Source organism: Microcebus murinus, chromosome 2 (genome assembly GCF_040939455.1).
Source record: "Microcebus murinus isolate Inina chromosome 2, M.murinus_Inina_mat1.0, whole genome shotgun sequence".
NCBI classification, from domain to species: Eukaryota; Metazoa; Chordata; class Mammalia; order Primates; family Cheirogaleidae; genus Microcebus; species Microcebus murinus.
The window spans coordinates 30,507,516-30,523,988 of NC_134105.1; the positions used below are offsets into that span (position 1 = coordinate 30,507,516).

The 16,473-nt window shown below is 56.3% G+C and overlaps 1 protein-coding gene across 2 annotated transcripts in view; it reads right to left on the minus strand.

The window, feature by feature from the left end:
* Positions 1-7,911: 7,911 nt before the first annotated feature.
* Positions 7,912-16,473, minus strand: part of HIVEP3 (HIVEP zinc finger 3) — a 470,759-nt gene continuing 462,197 nt past the window's right edge. For both annotated transcript variants that reach the window (XM_075997106.1, XM_012735840.2), the window contains 2 exons: positions 13,742-14,622; positions 7,912-12,629 (listed from right to left, as the gene is read on the minus strand). In XM_075997106.1, the coding sequence (XP_075853221.1) occupies positions 11,832-12,629; positions 13,742-14,622 (1,679 nt within the window). In that variant the 3' untranslated portion in view covers positions 7,912-11,831. The remainder of the gene's footprint in view (positions 12,630-13,741; positions 14,623-16,473) is intronic.

The window sequence follows — 16,473 nt, forward strand, 5'->3', positions numbered from 1 at the left end:
TGTGTGTGTCTTACCTGAGGGTAGCAGGGCTGCACTTTGAGCAGGTTGATGCTGCAGAGGCCTATCTCCTGCTTTGCCCAAAGGTCTCTGGGACAGTGGCTTTCATCCTACCAGCAGTACTTAGGCCTCACTTGCAGACCTCTCTACCAGGGTGTGAAATGTGCACAGAGGCAGAGACCACACAGCATGGTGGCCAGATGCTGGCCTCTGGGGTCTTCCAACTGTGGGACTCCACTTCTCTGCACCCCAGATTCTGTGCCCATAAGTGGGGAGCAGGGCCCCTTTTGTGAGCATCCAGGAAGTTCGTGGGTGCAAACGTCCAAGCACACAGTGGCTGCTGGGTCGGCATGAGCTCCCTGAGCCTGCATCCAAGGAGTTTTAGTGACTTCTGCATCATCATCATCATCGTCTCCCTTGACTGCAGTCAATGACAACAATCCTCCTCCTGCAGAGCTCTATGATCACAGATTCTTCTGGCTCCCCAGTGAGGAAGATGATGCAGTATGGTCCTTCACGGCTCCCACCAGGCCACAACCCAGAGACAGGCAGAGCCCTGCCATGGGGCACCGCCAGGCAGGTAGAACCTGCACTCTGCCTTGGGTGGAGGCCAGTGGTCTCTGAGCCCCTTTGACTTCCAAGTCCCAAGGGCTCTGAGGATATGGGGTGACAAGAGAGACTGGAGCAAGTGTCTGCACGTGCCCCTGTCCCTGCACAGCACAATTCTTGGCACTCAAGGGCCCCGCCTCGGCCTGGCATGCCTGCTTGGGTTCCTGCCCATGTGGTTTCCTCTTGGCCTCTCCCTCACGTCCCCTGGCAGAGCATCCCCAGCTGTCTGCATTCCTGTGCCATGAAGACGGCCACCTTGGGGCTGGGCCTGGCTAGCACACTCCCTGAGAGTGGAAGCGTGCGTGCTGGCAAGGATATGCAGAGACACACCTGCGGGCACCTGCCTCCCATGCCCGTGTATGGCCGTGCCTCTCTGTGTCTGTGTGGTGCATGGATGTGTGTATGTGTGCAGCAGCTGTGCACAGGCATGGCCACCCGTGTGGACATGCAAGAGTGCAGTGCAGGGGGCTGTTGTGCCGGAGGGACCTCACAGGATCTGTGCTCATGTATGATGTCAGGGGCATGCATGTTTCCCATACATAAGGGTCCTTGCATGTGTGAGGATCACGTGCCCAGCATGGCCACTGGAAGAAGCCGAAGGAATTGAGGGAAGGGGGTCAGGATGAGATCGAACATGGAGGCCCCACCTGCCAGCTAAGCTGGATGCTTCCCACCCTGGAGGGAGAAAGCTGGAAGAAATGTTCTCTCCATTGGAGGCTTAGAGAGGGCCAGTCGCTTGCCCAAGGTCACACAGCCTGTAAGTAGTGGAGCCAGTGTTCAAATCTACATCTGCCTGACTCTAGAAGCTGTCAGGGCAGGGAGGCAGGGGGCTGCTGCAAGGGCCATAGAACAGCAGAGACCTGTGCAGCCCAGGACCAGCAGTTCCCCCAGAAGGTGTGAGCTCCGAGTGGCCTGCCTGGGCCACTTGCATCCTGGACTGCACCTGCCTTAGCTGGATACTAGGAGACACGCATGGAGCTGTGCCAGACACCAGGGCAAGTGCTTTCATCTAATTCTCTTTAATACCCTAGAAGGCCGGTGCTATTACTATTAACTGTCATTATATATGTATAACATTTGTATTATGTAATATTATAATCAACAGACTATTGTCATTCTCATTGAAGAGATGAGGCAACTGAGGCACAGATAGGTTAGGTAACTTGCCTGAAGTCCTGCAGCTGAAACATGGCACAGATGAGATTTCAGCCCATTGGCTCCAGGGTCCGAGGGCACCCTGTATATGTGCCACTCTGGCTAGCATCTTCTTGTGCATGAGATCCCAGCCTTACCCTCTTTCTGCTAGATGGTTTCCAACTCCATCCTACATATGGGCCCAAGGAAGCTGGTCAGCGTACAGTTGGGGAAACTGGGTCTGCAGTGGTGCAGTGCCTGAGCCTGCAAAGGTGACCCCCAGTGTCCAATCCAGCCCAGACTTCACCTGCTCCTGACTTGCGCCGGGACTTGAGGCAAGTACCTGCTCTCTCCGGACTGCAGTTTCTGCTCCGTTCCCAGAGAGAGCAGGCAGGAAGGGCTGTCCTGAAATTTCCGGGTGGAGAGTCCTGGGAGGAGGCGGGGTAGGCGGGTGAAGGTGAGGCTGGGCCAGGCCTGAAGTCGAGGCTCAGGAGCCGGTTTTCCCAGGCGGTGTCTGAGTAATCGTGTGTCTATATTTATCTCCTTTCTTGGGTGAGCAAATGGAGCCCAGTGCCAGCCAGGCCCGCCACCTCCCCCCTCTTGCAGGCACGTTTCCCTCACCTGTCGGTTGGCCCTGGAGATCACCTCAGTCTTGGCTCCAAGCTCAGCTTGGCCCGCATAGGACACACAAGCATGCTTGATTCCAGTGGCTTCTGTGACAAATCTAATTGTCAGTGGTGGCCAGGGAAGCTCCAAACTGGGTCGGCGCATACGTGGGCAGTCGAGGCCATGACCTGGGCAATGCTGGTGCACCGGGGGCCTGGGAAAGACCTTCCCATTTAGAAATCAAGTTCCTCTTATCTCAGACAATGCCTTTCATTCCTGCATTCACGCTTGGGTCTAAATATCAGCCTCCTCTTCCTCCAGAATCCTAACTCACAGGGGAGGAGGTCTGTGTGATGCAGACATCTAGACTACAGGCTCTAGAGTCAGACTGTTCTGGAATTGAATCCTGGTACCGTGACCTTGGACAAATAACCTCTGTTACTTGGTTTCCCTGCTTGCCAAAAGGGGCCAATGCTTCCTACCTCCCAGGGGTTTTATGAGCATTAGGTTAGAGGCATTACATGCGGGCAGATGGGATGGGCTCTTCTGGGTAGGGGCTGCCTGTCCCCACTTGCAGGTCCACAAAGGGACATATACACATGGCTCTCTCAACATGCACACACTAATGGACACCCCTAATTCTGAGAGGTGCATGCAGCTTTAGATCTAGGATGAATAAATGGGTTGAGGCTTGAACACTGGGAAGACCCTAGAAGGTGTGGGGGCCAGATACTATCTCTGCTGAGACCCTTCCCAGAGGTGAAGGGAGAAAAACAGGTGGCCACTCAGGCCAAAGGGATGATGGAAACAGAACAATGTTGTCAAGAGATGATATAGCCTGGACGAGGCCTGGGCCCCATCACCCCTGACCCCAGACGGGATCCCCATGGCTGGGTAGCCCCTGCCTGGCTCTGGACTCTGCTCTGCTTGTGCCACTTCCCTGACCTTGGAGAGCCCTGGGTCTGGTGCACGTGCACTGCAGCCCTGCCTGCTCCCAGGGTGGATTAGGCAGAGTCCGAGGACGTGCTGGGCTGGCAGGCTCAGGGGCGGGGCGGGTGCCGGCGCTGGGGCTGCCCTATGCTGGCTTGGGACTGGGCTGTGGCAAGGCCTTGTATGGCTCTGGCAGGGTAGCTCTCCAGTGGCACCGATTGGCTGGCCTGGCACTCCCCGCTGGGACTGCCCGGGCCCCAAACCACGGGTAACCAGAGACGTCGGGAGCTGGTGGATTAGCATGCCCGTCAGCCCGCCCGCCCGCCTGCCACCGGGGCTGCTCTTTTCCTTTCCTAAAAAGGCAGAGCTGGGCAAGGAAGACGGGCAGCTGAACTCAGGCCTTGAGGTGGGGTGGGCAGGGTGGTGCAGGTGGCTCTGCTGAGGGTTTGGGAATCCTTGCCCTGGCCTGGTGCCAAGCTCTTCCTGGCTCTGGACATCGGTTTCGCACCTGAAAAGGAGGCAGTTGGCAGCTGGGTGTCCCTAACGTGGATGAGGCCTGAATGGGATTGGGGGATGTGTATGCTGGGGTCTCCCACCCCAACCCAGGGTCCTGGGCAGCCCAGTACCAAAGATGCCCAATTCTCTTTCCATAGGAAGCTAACCATTTCCCACATATGGGGACTTGGTTTCAAAACCTGGCCCTGCCATTTACCATTGTGAGCTTGGAGAGGCAGCATCACCTCCATGAGCCAAGTAACCTTGCTGCAGAATAGATGACGAGGCAAGAAGTGCCCCCTCCCAGGGTCTCTAGAGCAGCACGCATGGTGAGCCCCCTGCAGCACAGCCCACTCTGCACCCTCCCTGCCCCAGGGCCCCCTCCTGCTGCCTCTCTCCACTCATGCCTGCCTTGGGCTGGCCCGTCCTGCCTTCAGTGGCCTGTCCCTGGGAGTCTCCAGGTTCTGAACCCAGAGCAGGTCCAGGCCTGGGGGTGGGGGAAGGATCTCTGGGGTCTATAGACCCAGACCAGACTCAGATCGAGACCCAGGCAAAAAGCTTGGCTAAGGCCTTGGTAGCAGCAGACAGTGGCCGACGCCCACTGAGGCTCTGGGTCAGGTGCAATAGATTATTGGCCCTGGTGTGACCCTGGGCTCTACCATCATCTGTAAAATGGGAATGTGCGCCCTGTCCTGCTCCATGCCAAAAGGGAAAGTGCCTTGTGAACTCTAGGGGCAGCCAGGGGAGGCCTGGTGGCCAGTGACTGGTTGGCCTTGAGCCCAGTGGCAGATGGCAGAGGGTCGGGGCTGATTTTTCAAAGAATTCACATGTACTTTTCATGCTCTCCAGTCCTGGAATCCAAGCCCAGACGTCTGCTGGTCAGTCCTGGCACCTGGGACATCAGGCAAAAGGACCCAATGTGGCTGCCAGATGGCTCTGTGACAAGCCAGCTGCAGCAGAGAAGCCCCGCTAGGCCCTGGGCGGTGGCAGCTGGTCAGTCTGCCCCAGGCTCCCTGGAGCCAGGGTGTGGGCTGGGAAGGACAGGGGAGGAACTCGGGTTCCTGAAGGACCACACTGGAACCAGACAATACCTTCGGCTGGTATGGACCCTTTTGAGCTGCTGTTTTCCTCCTGCTTGTTGGGAGGACCATAAATGGTGCCGTGAAGTGCTGGATGCAGGGCCTGGCTCTGACTGCGCTATTCCTCTTCTTCTGGGGCTGCAGGGGCTCCCCTTCCTCACTGGCCCGCATTGAGCTGTGGGCTGTCCCCCTGGCCATGGGAGCACCTGCCATGTCTTCTCCTCCTCCCACACGCTGTGACTCCAATGCCAGGTGCATCCTTGGTTCCCAGGGCCTCTTTTTTCTACCGTTATTTTAATTCACTCACTCCTTGTAGCAATTCAGCACCTTTGAGGCCGACAATGTCAGGCCCTATCCCACCCCCATCCCATCTCTGACATCTGCTCATCTGGTCTAATCTGAGAGGTCCTAGCCATGCGCGTTTCCAGTTATTCCCATTCTCTGCCATTAGGCTTGGCCACGTGACTTGCTTTGGCCAGAGAAATGTGAATGGAAGAGGTATTCGTTGTCTCCAGGTAGAAGTGGTTAATAGTCAGTGGGAGTCACCAAGCACGGTCCTTTCCTCTGCCACTGAGGTCACGGGAGCACAGGGATGGAGCATCCATCAGTCTCTGAGTGCCTAGGATGAGTAGAATGCTGCTGCTGACTCACACTGGGCACATAGCGAGGGAAAGGAAGAAGCTTCCATTGCATTCAGCCACGAAGTGCCTGCGCTGCTTGTCTCTGCGGCGCAGCAGAGCCTATCCTGATGCTCCACCTGGGCTCACAGCCTGGATGTCCACCTACGCACTGCGGTCAGCAGAGAGGACCTCACCCGCCTCTGCATGACCTGCTCAGCACCCTGGACACTCGATCCCTGTCCTCTTCGTCTCCAGTGGCATTCTCTTTCACTGTGCCTCAGCCTGTGATCAACACGTCTCCATCCACAGCTGTCTCGCTTTGGAATAGTGAGTTAAGACAACTCACGACCTTCTCCTCTCTGTTTTCATTCAAACGCCCTGGTCACCTGACCACTGGCCTCTCTCTGTAGCGGCCACGCCTGTGTGCCCATGACCTCACCTCTTCACTTGCCAGTATTCTCAGCTCCAGGACCCACCGTCCTGTCCCATGGCCTGGCAAAACCTGCACCCTAGACTAATGTACCAGGTCGCCTTCTCATCCCAGCCTCAGCCAGGCTCTGCTGGAGAAGCCACACAGTGGGAAAGACAGGTGGCAGCCGGCCCGCAGTCATGCAGGCGCCTTCCTCGTTTCCCTGGTGGACTTTCTCCTGCTCCCCCCAAAGGTCATGTGCACCTTCTCAAGTCCCTTCCATCTCTGTACCATGCAATTTCCTCAGGTGACTTTATTTCACAGAGAAAATCCATCCACAGGAGTGCCCCCAACTTCTTGTCACCACAGAAACACGTTGACTTCATCTGCACCTCTTCCCTTCCCCTCTCCTCAGGCCTGGGAGAGGGGTCCGCATCACCTCCCGGTCAAGCCAGGCTCCTCCCCACCAGCCCGTCACGCACTTTTCCTGGACGCCATGCTACCAGCTCTCCCTCACCTCTCTCCAGCCCCTCCAGGCCCCTAGACAGTGTCAGCATCTGCTGTGTCCATGTCCCCATCTTCTTCTTACTCCTCTACCAACCATCTGCCTCCATCCCTTTATTGCACGCCCAGCAGTATCTATGAAGGGCCTACCATGCGCCAGGAACTGTGCCAGGCCAGCATTCCCCAAGGTCGGCAGCCATCCCCTTGTTCCTGAATCAACAGTCCCTCTTAGGCTCCTAGCTCTGGAAGTCCAGGCAGCGTTGACCCAGGGGACCCAGTTGTTCACCAACCTCTGTCTGCTCTTTCTTGTGGCATCCAACTTCCTCCGCCCGGCCCTGCAGGTTGTTCCAGGAAAGGGATCCCGGGAGACTCGGCTCAGCCCGGACTAAAGCCCTTCTCGTCTTCCGCCACAGCGATTCTGACCTCTGTGACCAGTCATCAGGGGTGGCCTCTCCTGTCGGAACGGGAGCTCTTCCAAGGCGGGCTGTGTCTGTCTTACTCACTGTTGCATCCGATGACTGCCCCTCACTGACGCTCAGCAAATCGGTGTTGAATACAAGCAGTGGGGACCTTGTGCGGTGGGGACCATACCTCTTTTGCCCTTGTAACGCCAGCTCCCTGTGCAAAGCCTGCTCAGAACTATTTGTTGAAGGCTTGCCCTGTTCAAGGCTCAGTTAGCCACTCTGTAGGAACCATTTTGTTCAATCCTCACAACAACACTTACAGACACAGGTCACTGCCTTCCCCTCTACAGATTAAGAAACAGGCACAGAGAGGTTACGTGGCTTGCCCAAGGTCACACAGGCAGTCTGTGGCTATGCCTCCCCAGCTGCCAACACCCAAGGACCAACTCACTGCTCATCCTGTAGGGAGAAGAATGGTGGCCCCCAAAAGCTAAGTCCATGTCCTAATCCCTGGAATCTGTGAGTGCGACCTTGTTTGGAAAAAGGGTCTTTGCAAATGCAATTGAGTTAAGGATCTCGAGATGAGATCTTCCCGGATTAGGGTAGACCCTAAATAAAATGATGTGTCAAGAGAAGAGAAAAGGCACACAGAGAAGGTGCTGATGTGAAGATGGAGGCAGAGGTTGGAGTGACGAGTCGATAAACCAAGGAAGGCAGGGACGGCCGCAGCCTGCAGAAGCTCGGAGAGAGGCAGGGAACAGATCGCCCTCGGAGCCTCCAGAAAGGACCAACTCTGCCGACATCTTGATTTCGGAGTTCAGGCGTCCAGAACTGTGAGAGAAAACATTTCTGTTGTTTAAAGCCACCTAGTTTGTGGCCGTTTGTTACAGCAGACCCAGGCAACTAATACAGGCCCCCAGCCACATGGCAGCGTGGTGCTCCCTTGCCAGACCTGGAAGTGAGGGGCCACAAGGGAGCCCTGGGCTGTGTGATTATGGTCTAGTCACTCTCCCTCTCTGGGCCCAATTACTCTCTATTAAAATGAGCACTTGGCATGCCAAATGTCCTTCCCACTCTGACACTGTGCAACCCTCTAGAAAAACCATGAGCCAGGCAAGCAGGGCTATGTTGGGATTTTCAAATTTATTCCAACATGCTATTTTTTTTAAAAAATATCCTCAGGCTGAACAGTCAGCCAGAGCTGTAATAAAGGCAATTATTATACTTGTAAAAACTTCTCATTCACAGTACAGATGTAATTTACAACAAAGGTCACACACATCAATACTGAGCATTTTTTTTCCTTTTGTACGTCAGACTCTGTGCTTTAGACCTGCATGGATTTTTTGTTTTGTTTTTTCTTTTGCACTGATATATACCATACCAACATTGCAAGATGCAAGTGTAGAAACTGGAGTTTAAATAAAATTACAGGCAAAACTACCCCATCCCAGTGCAATCACTGTACATATCTACAGTACAATTTTTGGAATGTATTGCCATTTAAGAACATAGAAACTTTCTACAGACAATTTCACGTACAGAATACATACACCTTTTAGAAAAAAAAAAGGCAAATATTTATCTTACAGAGAGCGTGTATCTTACATTTGCCTGCATGTTTCTTTTCTTTTCTTTTTCTTTTTTTTTAAACACTAGATTTAGTAAAGTGATCGTAAGTGCCGAAGCGGTTTTCTAATGGAAAGCGGACTGGATTCACAACACAGAAGCAGAATTTGTGGAACAGGCCTTCAGGAACTTTCTTCCCCTGGTCAACACGGCAGATCGGTCCCCAGGGAGGGCTGTTCAGCCAGGACTTTTGCTTTAAGAAGGGTTTATCTGGAGAAAGGACTAGAGAGAAATTCAGCTCAGATATATTGCTTGCTCCACTTCAGAAGGAGTGGGTGGGGTGGGGGGGATGGAGCAGGGGCTAGAGAAATCTGGAAGCTAATTCTTTCAGATTTTTCCCAAAAGAAGGAGGCAGAGGGACAATTGGGTCTGGGAGTTGGGGGTCCTGGGGGTGAGAGTAGGCAGCATGCTACTGTCAGGCTCCTGGAGGGTCCCAGGGGATGAGGCCGGGGTGCGAGCCAGGGCTGGGCACAGCAGGGCAGGCCTGCCTTCGGTGGGGAGTGGGTTGGTACCCAGAATGGCCCTAAGTTGCCAGGGGTGAAGGACATCCTGGGGGGCAGGCCTGGGGGCAGGTGGCTTGGGATCCCAGCAGAAGGCAAGGTTTGGCTCTGAAACCTCGGCCAGTTGGTTCCTCCCCGACTGCTAACGTACAAGGACCAGAGCTAGTCTGTACCAAGGAAAGGCCATTTCAACAGAGCATGGAACAGGTGGCTGCGCCAACACATCAGTCCCTGCTTTCTCTGCTGCTTCTTTTAACAGGGACAACAGCGTTATAGGCAAGTTGGAACTGCAGAAGTGGTTGGGGGCAGGAGGCCCAGGGGAGGACATGACTAGAGTGAGCTACACTGTGCTCAGGGGAGTGGAAATAGAGTCTGGAAGAGGGGTTAGAGCTGTGCCAGTGACATACACCCCAGGCTAGGGGCATCGATTCCATCCCTCTGAGCACCTGGGTGGGGTAGTAGCCCTTTGGCCAGATTCCATTTGTGCATCTTCCCCCTGGGCATTTAGAAATAGGTCTCCAGCTGGTTGTGGTTACTTCTCCTCTGCCAGAGCCTGATGGCCCCAAGATTGCAGGGACCCTCCCTTGCTGGCCACGGTCACTAGGCTGCCCAGGGAGGAAACTTAGGTGGGTGGGCTGTTCGAGTGCAGGGGGATGGTGCCCAGGAGAGCTGGGGTACAGGGTGGGGTGAGGGGTGCAGCCACCCCCGAAGTCAGGGGCTGGTCTAGCAGAGCCCACGGTCTGCTGCCTTGTAGGCCTGGGGCCGGAAGATCTTGCCCAGGAAGGTTTCCAACCTGGGATGAAGCAATGCCCTTTGCCCAGCTCCCAGGCCTCAGCCCTTGAAGTGTCCGGCCTGTGGACAGCCCCATGGGTGAGGGCGGGAGGGCAGAGGCAGGGAAAGCCCTGGCCTTCTGGGGCCTGGCTCCTGCCCACTCCCTGCCCTGCGAGAACAGTACGGTATCGGCCAGGCTGGGCTTCCTGGCTTCTCCCAGGGTGGATGAGAGCCCAGACTCTGAGTCAAACAGCCAAGAGCTACTAGCTAACCCCGACTCCTTAGCACCCTGGCACACAGTGGACCCCCAGGGAGGCCCTGCCCTGTTATCGCATTTTTTGTCTTAACTCTAAGTGAGGCAAGGATATGAACAGGGTGGGTCTGGCTGTAGTCTGGACCTGTGGCTGGTGTGTCCACCCATCAGGGGCCAAGCAGGCCCCTTCCTGTGAACTGAAGGAAGAGGGAACTATGGCCAGGCACAGAGAGCTTGCAGAAGGGTCTTGATCCTCCTACCTACTTCGTCCTTTTAAAACAACTTCCACAGCTCAGGAGCCCTTGGACAAGTACTTGGTTCATAAAAGCCTGGCTGAGGCCTGTGGGCTGCCCAGAGAGGCCCCTGCTCTGCACAAGGCACAGCAGCACCCAGGCTACATGGGCCAGGCAGGGTCCCTCGCTCTCCCCCCTGTGTAGAAAGTGAAGAAAACCATTTATGGAAGATCAGGAAAAAACTACCTCCCTCAGGGTGTGGTGAACATGGTAGAGTTCAAGTTCCAGATTTCAACTGGGGATTTAAATCTCTGATCATATTATTTTTCTTATAGGTTTTGCTCTGAGGAAGTGCAGGGCAGCTTCTTGAAGGCAGAGATGGGATAAGGAAGAGGCACTGGCCAGTTCTCATTGCTCTGGAGAAGAATCCAGATCACTTAGGACAATTCAAAAATCCTCTAGGTCAAGAGAATCGGAGGAGGCTGGGGGAAGAATCGAATACCATCCTCTTTCTCTTTTCTGCACCAAACAGGCCCTGGCAGCTCCCACCAGGCACAGTTGTGGGTATTTCCTTGGGGTGGTGGAGGCAGGGGCAGTGTGGGGCAGGGATGGGGGAAACCAGTCCTGCTGCAAAGGGGTCCAGAAATGGGTCCCTGTAAACCTTCAGTGGCAAGCACTGGAAAAGCCCAACCATGAAGGAAATAGGGCGCCTGATACTCCAGGGATCAAGGTGGAACAAACTCACACCCCAGTCTTGGGAACAGTCCCTAGGACTTGGGTCCTGCTAAGTCAGCCTTGTGGGTAGCTTTCAGAATAGAGAAGGCTGCCTATGGCCTGGGCCAGGTGCTCAGGATCGGGAAGAGATTTCCTAGCCCAGGGGTTAGGGGTAGGGTGCAGAAACAGGGCACCAGGACAGGGGGTTGGGTGGGTGGGGTGGTCTGTCCGCCTGTCAAATGCCAGGATGGGCCCACAACTCAGACCGCCAGGGTACCCGGGAGTCCTGGGGGGACCAACCAGCTCCTGCCTTCTACCTGCTCCTGTAATTTTATGTTGAAATCCTAGGAAGGGTAACATTTTCTTTCTTTGTCTTTGTCTTGCATAAAAAAAGAAAAGAGGAAAAGATGATTTTCCGGGGCCTGCCTGGGTGGGGCCGCTATTGGCCTTTTGCTGGCGGAGAGAAGCGGCCACTGGCTGGGGTGGGACAAGAGGCAATAAATAGAAACCATAAACATCTGTACACAGGAGTGCTTGCTTTTACGTCTCATTATGCAGTTTGTAAAGTTTCTTTTTTTCTCTCCCTCGGTGCATCCCCTTTCCCTCTGCCAGCCTCAGGAGCGAGGTGTCTGCGACTGCAGGGTGAGGAGGCTCCACTTACAGCCTTGCCCCAAAAGCACGAACTATTCACAGCCTCAGACTCCTCGTGGTTTGTTTTCTTTATGTATGTGTGTGATTTGTTTCTTTTCAAGCAACAAAAGGTATAGAAAAAGGCACAGGTAACTGCATACATGGGAAGATACAGCAGATGGGGGCTGGGCAGAAGCCGCTTGGACAGAGGGACAGACAGGAGCGGCCCGTGAGAGCAGATGATTCGAGGAAGTTGGCTGGAAACGTCTGTTGCTGAACACCGGAAGCCAGATGCTGAAGCGGTCAGAGAGCGGCTAAGTGCTCGGGGGGCCCCTGTCCTCAGGCTGCTGTGGAGATGCCCTGGGCTCCCCACTTCCTGAGGGCTGCGGGGAGCCCTGCCCGGTCCTGGGTTCCCCAGAGAGGTTCCTCCTCCGGGCTGGGAAGTGGGTGGAGGCCTCCACCAGGCAGCCCACGGAGCTGCTGCGGTCCAGTGGCGGGGGGGCAGAGGCCTCGGGGTCGGCCAGAGTACGCGGGGACTCCAAGCGGGGGCTCCAGGACTGCGCTGCCCGGTGGCCCTGGGGTGACGGGGTGCAGGGACTGTGCGCGGGCACCGGCTCTGTGGGTGCCTCGGCCCCACGGGGCTCCCAGTCGGGAGGTCTGCCCAGGCCTCCGCCCGTCCTCTCTCTCTCCTTGGGGTAGTCCCTGCCTTCCAGCTCCGAGGACAGTGTGAACTTGGAGACCTTAGCCACAGGCGACACAGAGGCTGATGAACTCTCAGTAGGACTCCAGCGGCCTCGCTCCTGGGCCTCCCGGGCCCCTGTCAGGTCGCTGCCACCCCCCGAGAAGCCACTGACCCAGGCGGCAGCTGGCCCTGGCAGCATGGTGGGGTGGGCTCCCGGCCGGGCCTGCACCATCTGGATCCCCCCGATGGGAATCAAGGGACACGGGGCACGGGCCAAGTGCTGGGAGTGCAGAGGCAGGTGGCTGAAGATGTTCTCCTCTGTCCGGGCCGGGGTGTGGCCGTGGAAGTCATGGGGGGCGGAGAAGGGTCGGGAGGAGAGAGGATGAGCAGGGCCGGGTGAGCAGGAGGGACTTCGGGACTCGGCCTTCTGCTGGAGTCAGAAAACAAGACAGGGTAAGGTGAGGGTTACATGCTGGGCACGTGGAGAACCTGGGCCTGGAGGTGGGAAGGGGGACTTGCCCGAGACGCAGAGTCCCGAGTTCCAGATGAGCTGGGCACAGAATCAGAGTGCCTGACACGCTGCCCACAGCGCCACCCTGAGCCAGCTGCCCTCTCTGGCCTGGGCCCTCTGCAGCCCTGAGGTGACCATGAGCACACTCAGGCCTTGTGGTCTCCATGCCACATCTGTCCTTGGAGGAGGCAGGTGCCCATGCACACAGCCCTCTAACTTGCTTCTGCTTCCTCTCCTGTTCCTAAAATGGTCTTGACCCAACTTCATTCTTGGACATGAGCTCCCACCCAAGGCTCTCGACCTTCTCCAACCACGAGGCATTTTAATGTGACCCCGAAATTAAAAATCAAGGACAGATTCCTAGATCAGTGATCCTCCAGGAGTGATGGGGCTGGGCCATGACAACGTGGGGACAGAAAAGGTGTTGGAAGGTAGAGGTCAGCTGGCAATGATGGTGCCATCAGTGGGGCGGCAGGGCAGCCACGGGGACAGGGGCAGTGGTGGTGCTGGTGATGTGATGGCACTGATCACACGGACGAGGTGGCAGCAATGGTGGGCCGGGGTGCAATGATGCCAGAGGTGATGGGGACCGTGCTGATGGTGTGACAGGGATGGTGCCAACTATGGTGTCTCTAAGGACGCTGTTGACAGTGACACTGGTGATAGTGATGACTTTGGTTAAGCTCTGCCATCTGCTTGATGGACACATGGGGGTGGGGATGGGGTGGGCAAGCAAGGAATTGTGCAAGTATTTACACCCACATCCAAGACCACATACTCGCTCGTGGTGGAACCCAGAACCTGTGAATTCCAGAGTCCATGCTCTGCTGCCTCTGAGCCTAAAATAAAGTCTAATAAACCAGCCGATGTAGGGCATGGTGCCTGGCGCAGCAGGTGCCCAATACACGTTTGCAAACTTACTAGTATCACTGAGCTGGTGGAACTGGCTACCTTCAGATGCGATACTTTAGAAGGTGTGAACTTGCACCCCCACCCCCACCCCACAGGGGAGAAGCGGCCCAGGAACTCACCCAGCTGGAGGTGCAGGTCTCGGGGCTTCTGCCGAGAAGCTTGTGAGGTAGAGGCGTGGGCGGGAAGAGAACCCGCGGGGCCAGCCCCAAGCCCGGGCCACACTCGCCTGCAGAGGGGCTGCCCGGCCCAGGCAAGGCCCACTTCCCTGGCAGCGCTGACCGTGGGGGTGACTCGGCCTGGCCCGGAGACCATCTCCTGGTGGGCGAGTGTCTGGGGGGCAGATGTGTTCGAGGGGGCCGGGGGGTGAGAGGAGACAGCTCGAGTCTTGGAGACCCACAAGGGAGTGGGCCCGTGTCCTTTGCGGGGCCCATCTGGGTGCCAGGTGGGCTCGGGGCTGAGGCCTGTGGTTCTCTGGCCGGTGAACATCGCTGGGGAGACGAGTCGTTTTTGGTTAGTGAGTGTTTGCGGGCTAAAGGTGGGCGGCTGCCTGCTTCTTTGCTTGGGGACCACGGTCTTCTCGGCGACACGGACTTGGAGCTCAGGGCTGAGTCCGTCTCTTTCTCCACAAGGCCCGAAGGGGCCAGTCCCAGCCGAGGGAGGCACAGGATGCTCTGGCTGGACGTGGAGCAACTGCTGGCTGTCGAGTGCTCAGCCTCCGAGACTGAGCTGCCGCACGCGGGCTCACCGCCAGAGGTGGCATCTGGGGGCTGAGGGCCCTGGATGGGTGAGGAGTCTGCCCGCAGCGTGGCTGGCGGGCCGGGTGGGGGTGCCTCCGAGGACGGTCTGGACAGCTCGTCCTGGCTCTCCTCCTCGTCCTCGTCCTCGTCTTCGTCCAGGTCCGAGTCTGAGTCTGAGTCCTCCAGGTCTGAAAACTGGTGCTCCTCCACAGCCTCCGAGCCCTCTCGCCCTTCCGAGTCCGGGAACAGGTCATCACTGGTTCCTGAGGGGCAAACACAGAAGACCCAAGGTCATGGTCGGGCCCCAGGGTCACTGTGGCCCTACGGCTGCTCCTCTCTAAGCCTCAGTTTCCTTGGCTGCAAACTGGGCACAATATTCATGGCAATGGCACAAGACTGTTGGGAAGAGCAAGTGAGTGATGCAACAGACATGGGGACACTTTGTAAATAATAACAGTGAGCAGTGGAGAGATTAAGTAACTTGCCCGAGTTGAATAGTAGCAGGGCTGGAACTGAACTGCAGCAAATAAGACAGAAAGCCTTTTTCTTTTCTCATTAGTATCTCAGTGCTGGCTTCGCCATAAGCAAGTTATGTCACTTTGCTGTGCCTCAGTCTCCTTTCTCCAAAGTGTGTGAAAGTCTCACCTCACAGTGTTTGCTAGGAGGAGTAAGTGCAGGCCTAGCACACAGCAAGGGCTCAAATAATTATATCACTAAGAATACAGGAATGATGAAATGTATTATTCTAGGACAGAGCATTCATGCCTGCCGGTCCAGCAGCACAGAGCCGTCTGTGGTCAGTCTAAAGACACATCTGCCACTGTGACCAGGCTGCCACTGGCTGGCACAGTGCAGCTGGCGCATGGCAGACTCTGGCCTCTGTGGGTGACTTGGCTCCGCTGGCCTCAGGCTGCAGAGCATGGCCCCACCCCAGCCACGCTCTTGTGCAGAGGAGCTGCTGCCTTTTTGAAGCCCAGGCTGCTCCTGGCTCTGGAGCAGTGCCACTCTGGATGGCAGTGGGCTCTGAACTACCAGCCTCCTGGTCTGGCTTCTGTGGGGTGGCCTCACCCAGCCAGGTCCCCTTTAACACGTCAGGAGTCTAGTTTGGGCATCTCTGAAATGGGCAGCAATCGGGACACTGGGGAGAGCTCCGCTAACATCCGGCCCACTCGCTGACCCATCACTAGTCCATCGTGACTGGCGTTTCTGGCCTGCAGAGGGAGGCTGGTGACAGGTGGGCTGAGTCACTCACACATGCCCGTACTGCACCCACTAGCAACCAGGAGGCTGGATGCAGAAGCTGGTCCAAGCTGGTGTAGCCAGGCTTGGATCTCCCTCATGGGAGGTTGCCCCAGTCCAGAAGGCCCAGCGTCAGGTCTTCCACCTAACTCAGCATGCAGCGGTCAGATGCCCGAAATGGACAACAGTGGGCATTCAGTAGGACACAGGTCAAAAACTATGGGGTGGAGCTGGGCTGGCAGACAAAGGGAAGGCCACAAGGCTAAGGGCAGGGTCTCCTGCAGCTGGGAGCAGAATGATGAGAGACCCGAGGGGAGGGGGGACTGGGTTGGGAGTGGGATGGGGATGGGGGCATCTACTTCCTGACCTAGGACTTTGGCAGGGGCCTGCTTCAGCCCCAGGACTTCACCTGGCCCCGCCCCTCATTTACATGCGGTGAAATCCAGGCACAGAGGGGGCAAGTGCTTACCCAAGGTCACCCAGCAAGCTGAGTCAGAACTGAAGTTTGCAACCCTTGTATTATTACACTGACAGTTTAAAAATGATTTTATGCCTTGAGAAGCAGGAAATGGTCTGGGCTTGAATCCTAGCACCAACCACCACCTTCTTGCCGTGTGAGGTTAGATAATTCACCTTCTCTCTGCGTTCAGTTTCCTAATCTGTGACATGGGGTAATAGTAATAAATGCCACCTCATGCAGCTGTCATGAGGACTGCGCCGGTCTGGCACCTGGTAAGTCCCCAATGAATTTCAGCTACTGTTGTCTCCAGCTGCCCCCTCCTCCATCCAGCAGGCAGGGAGATGGAAGCCAAGGGTCCCCAGCCCAGAGCAGGGTTTGCCGGGCTCTTCACATCTGGGTTCCTGCAGGCTTTAGG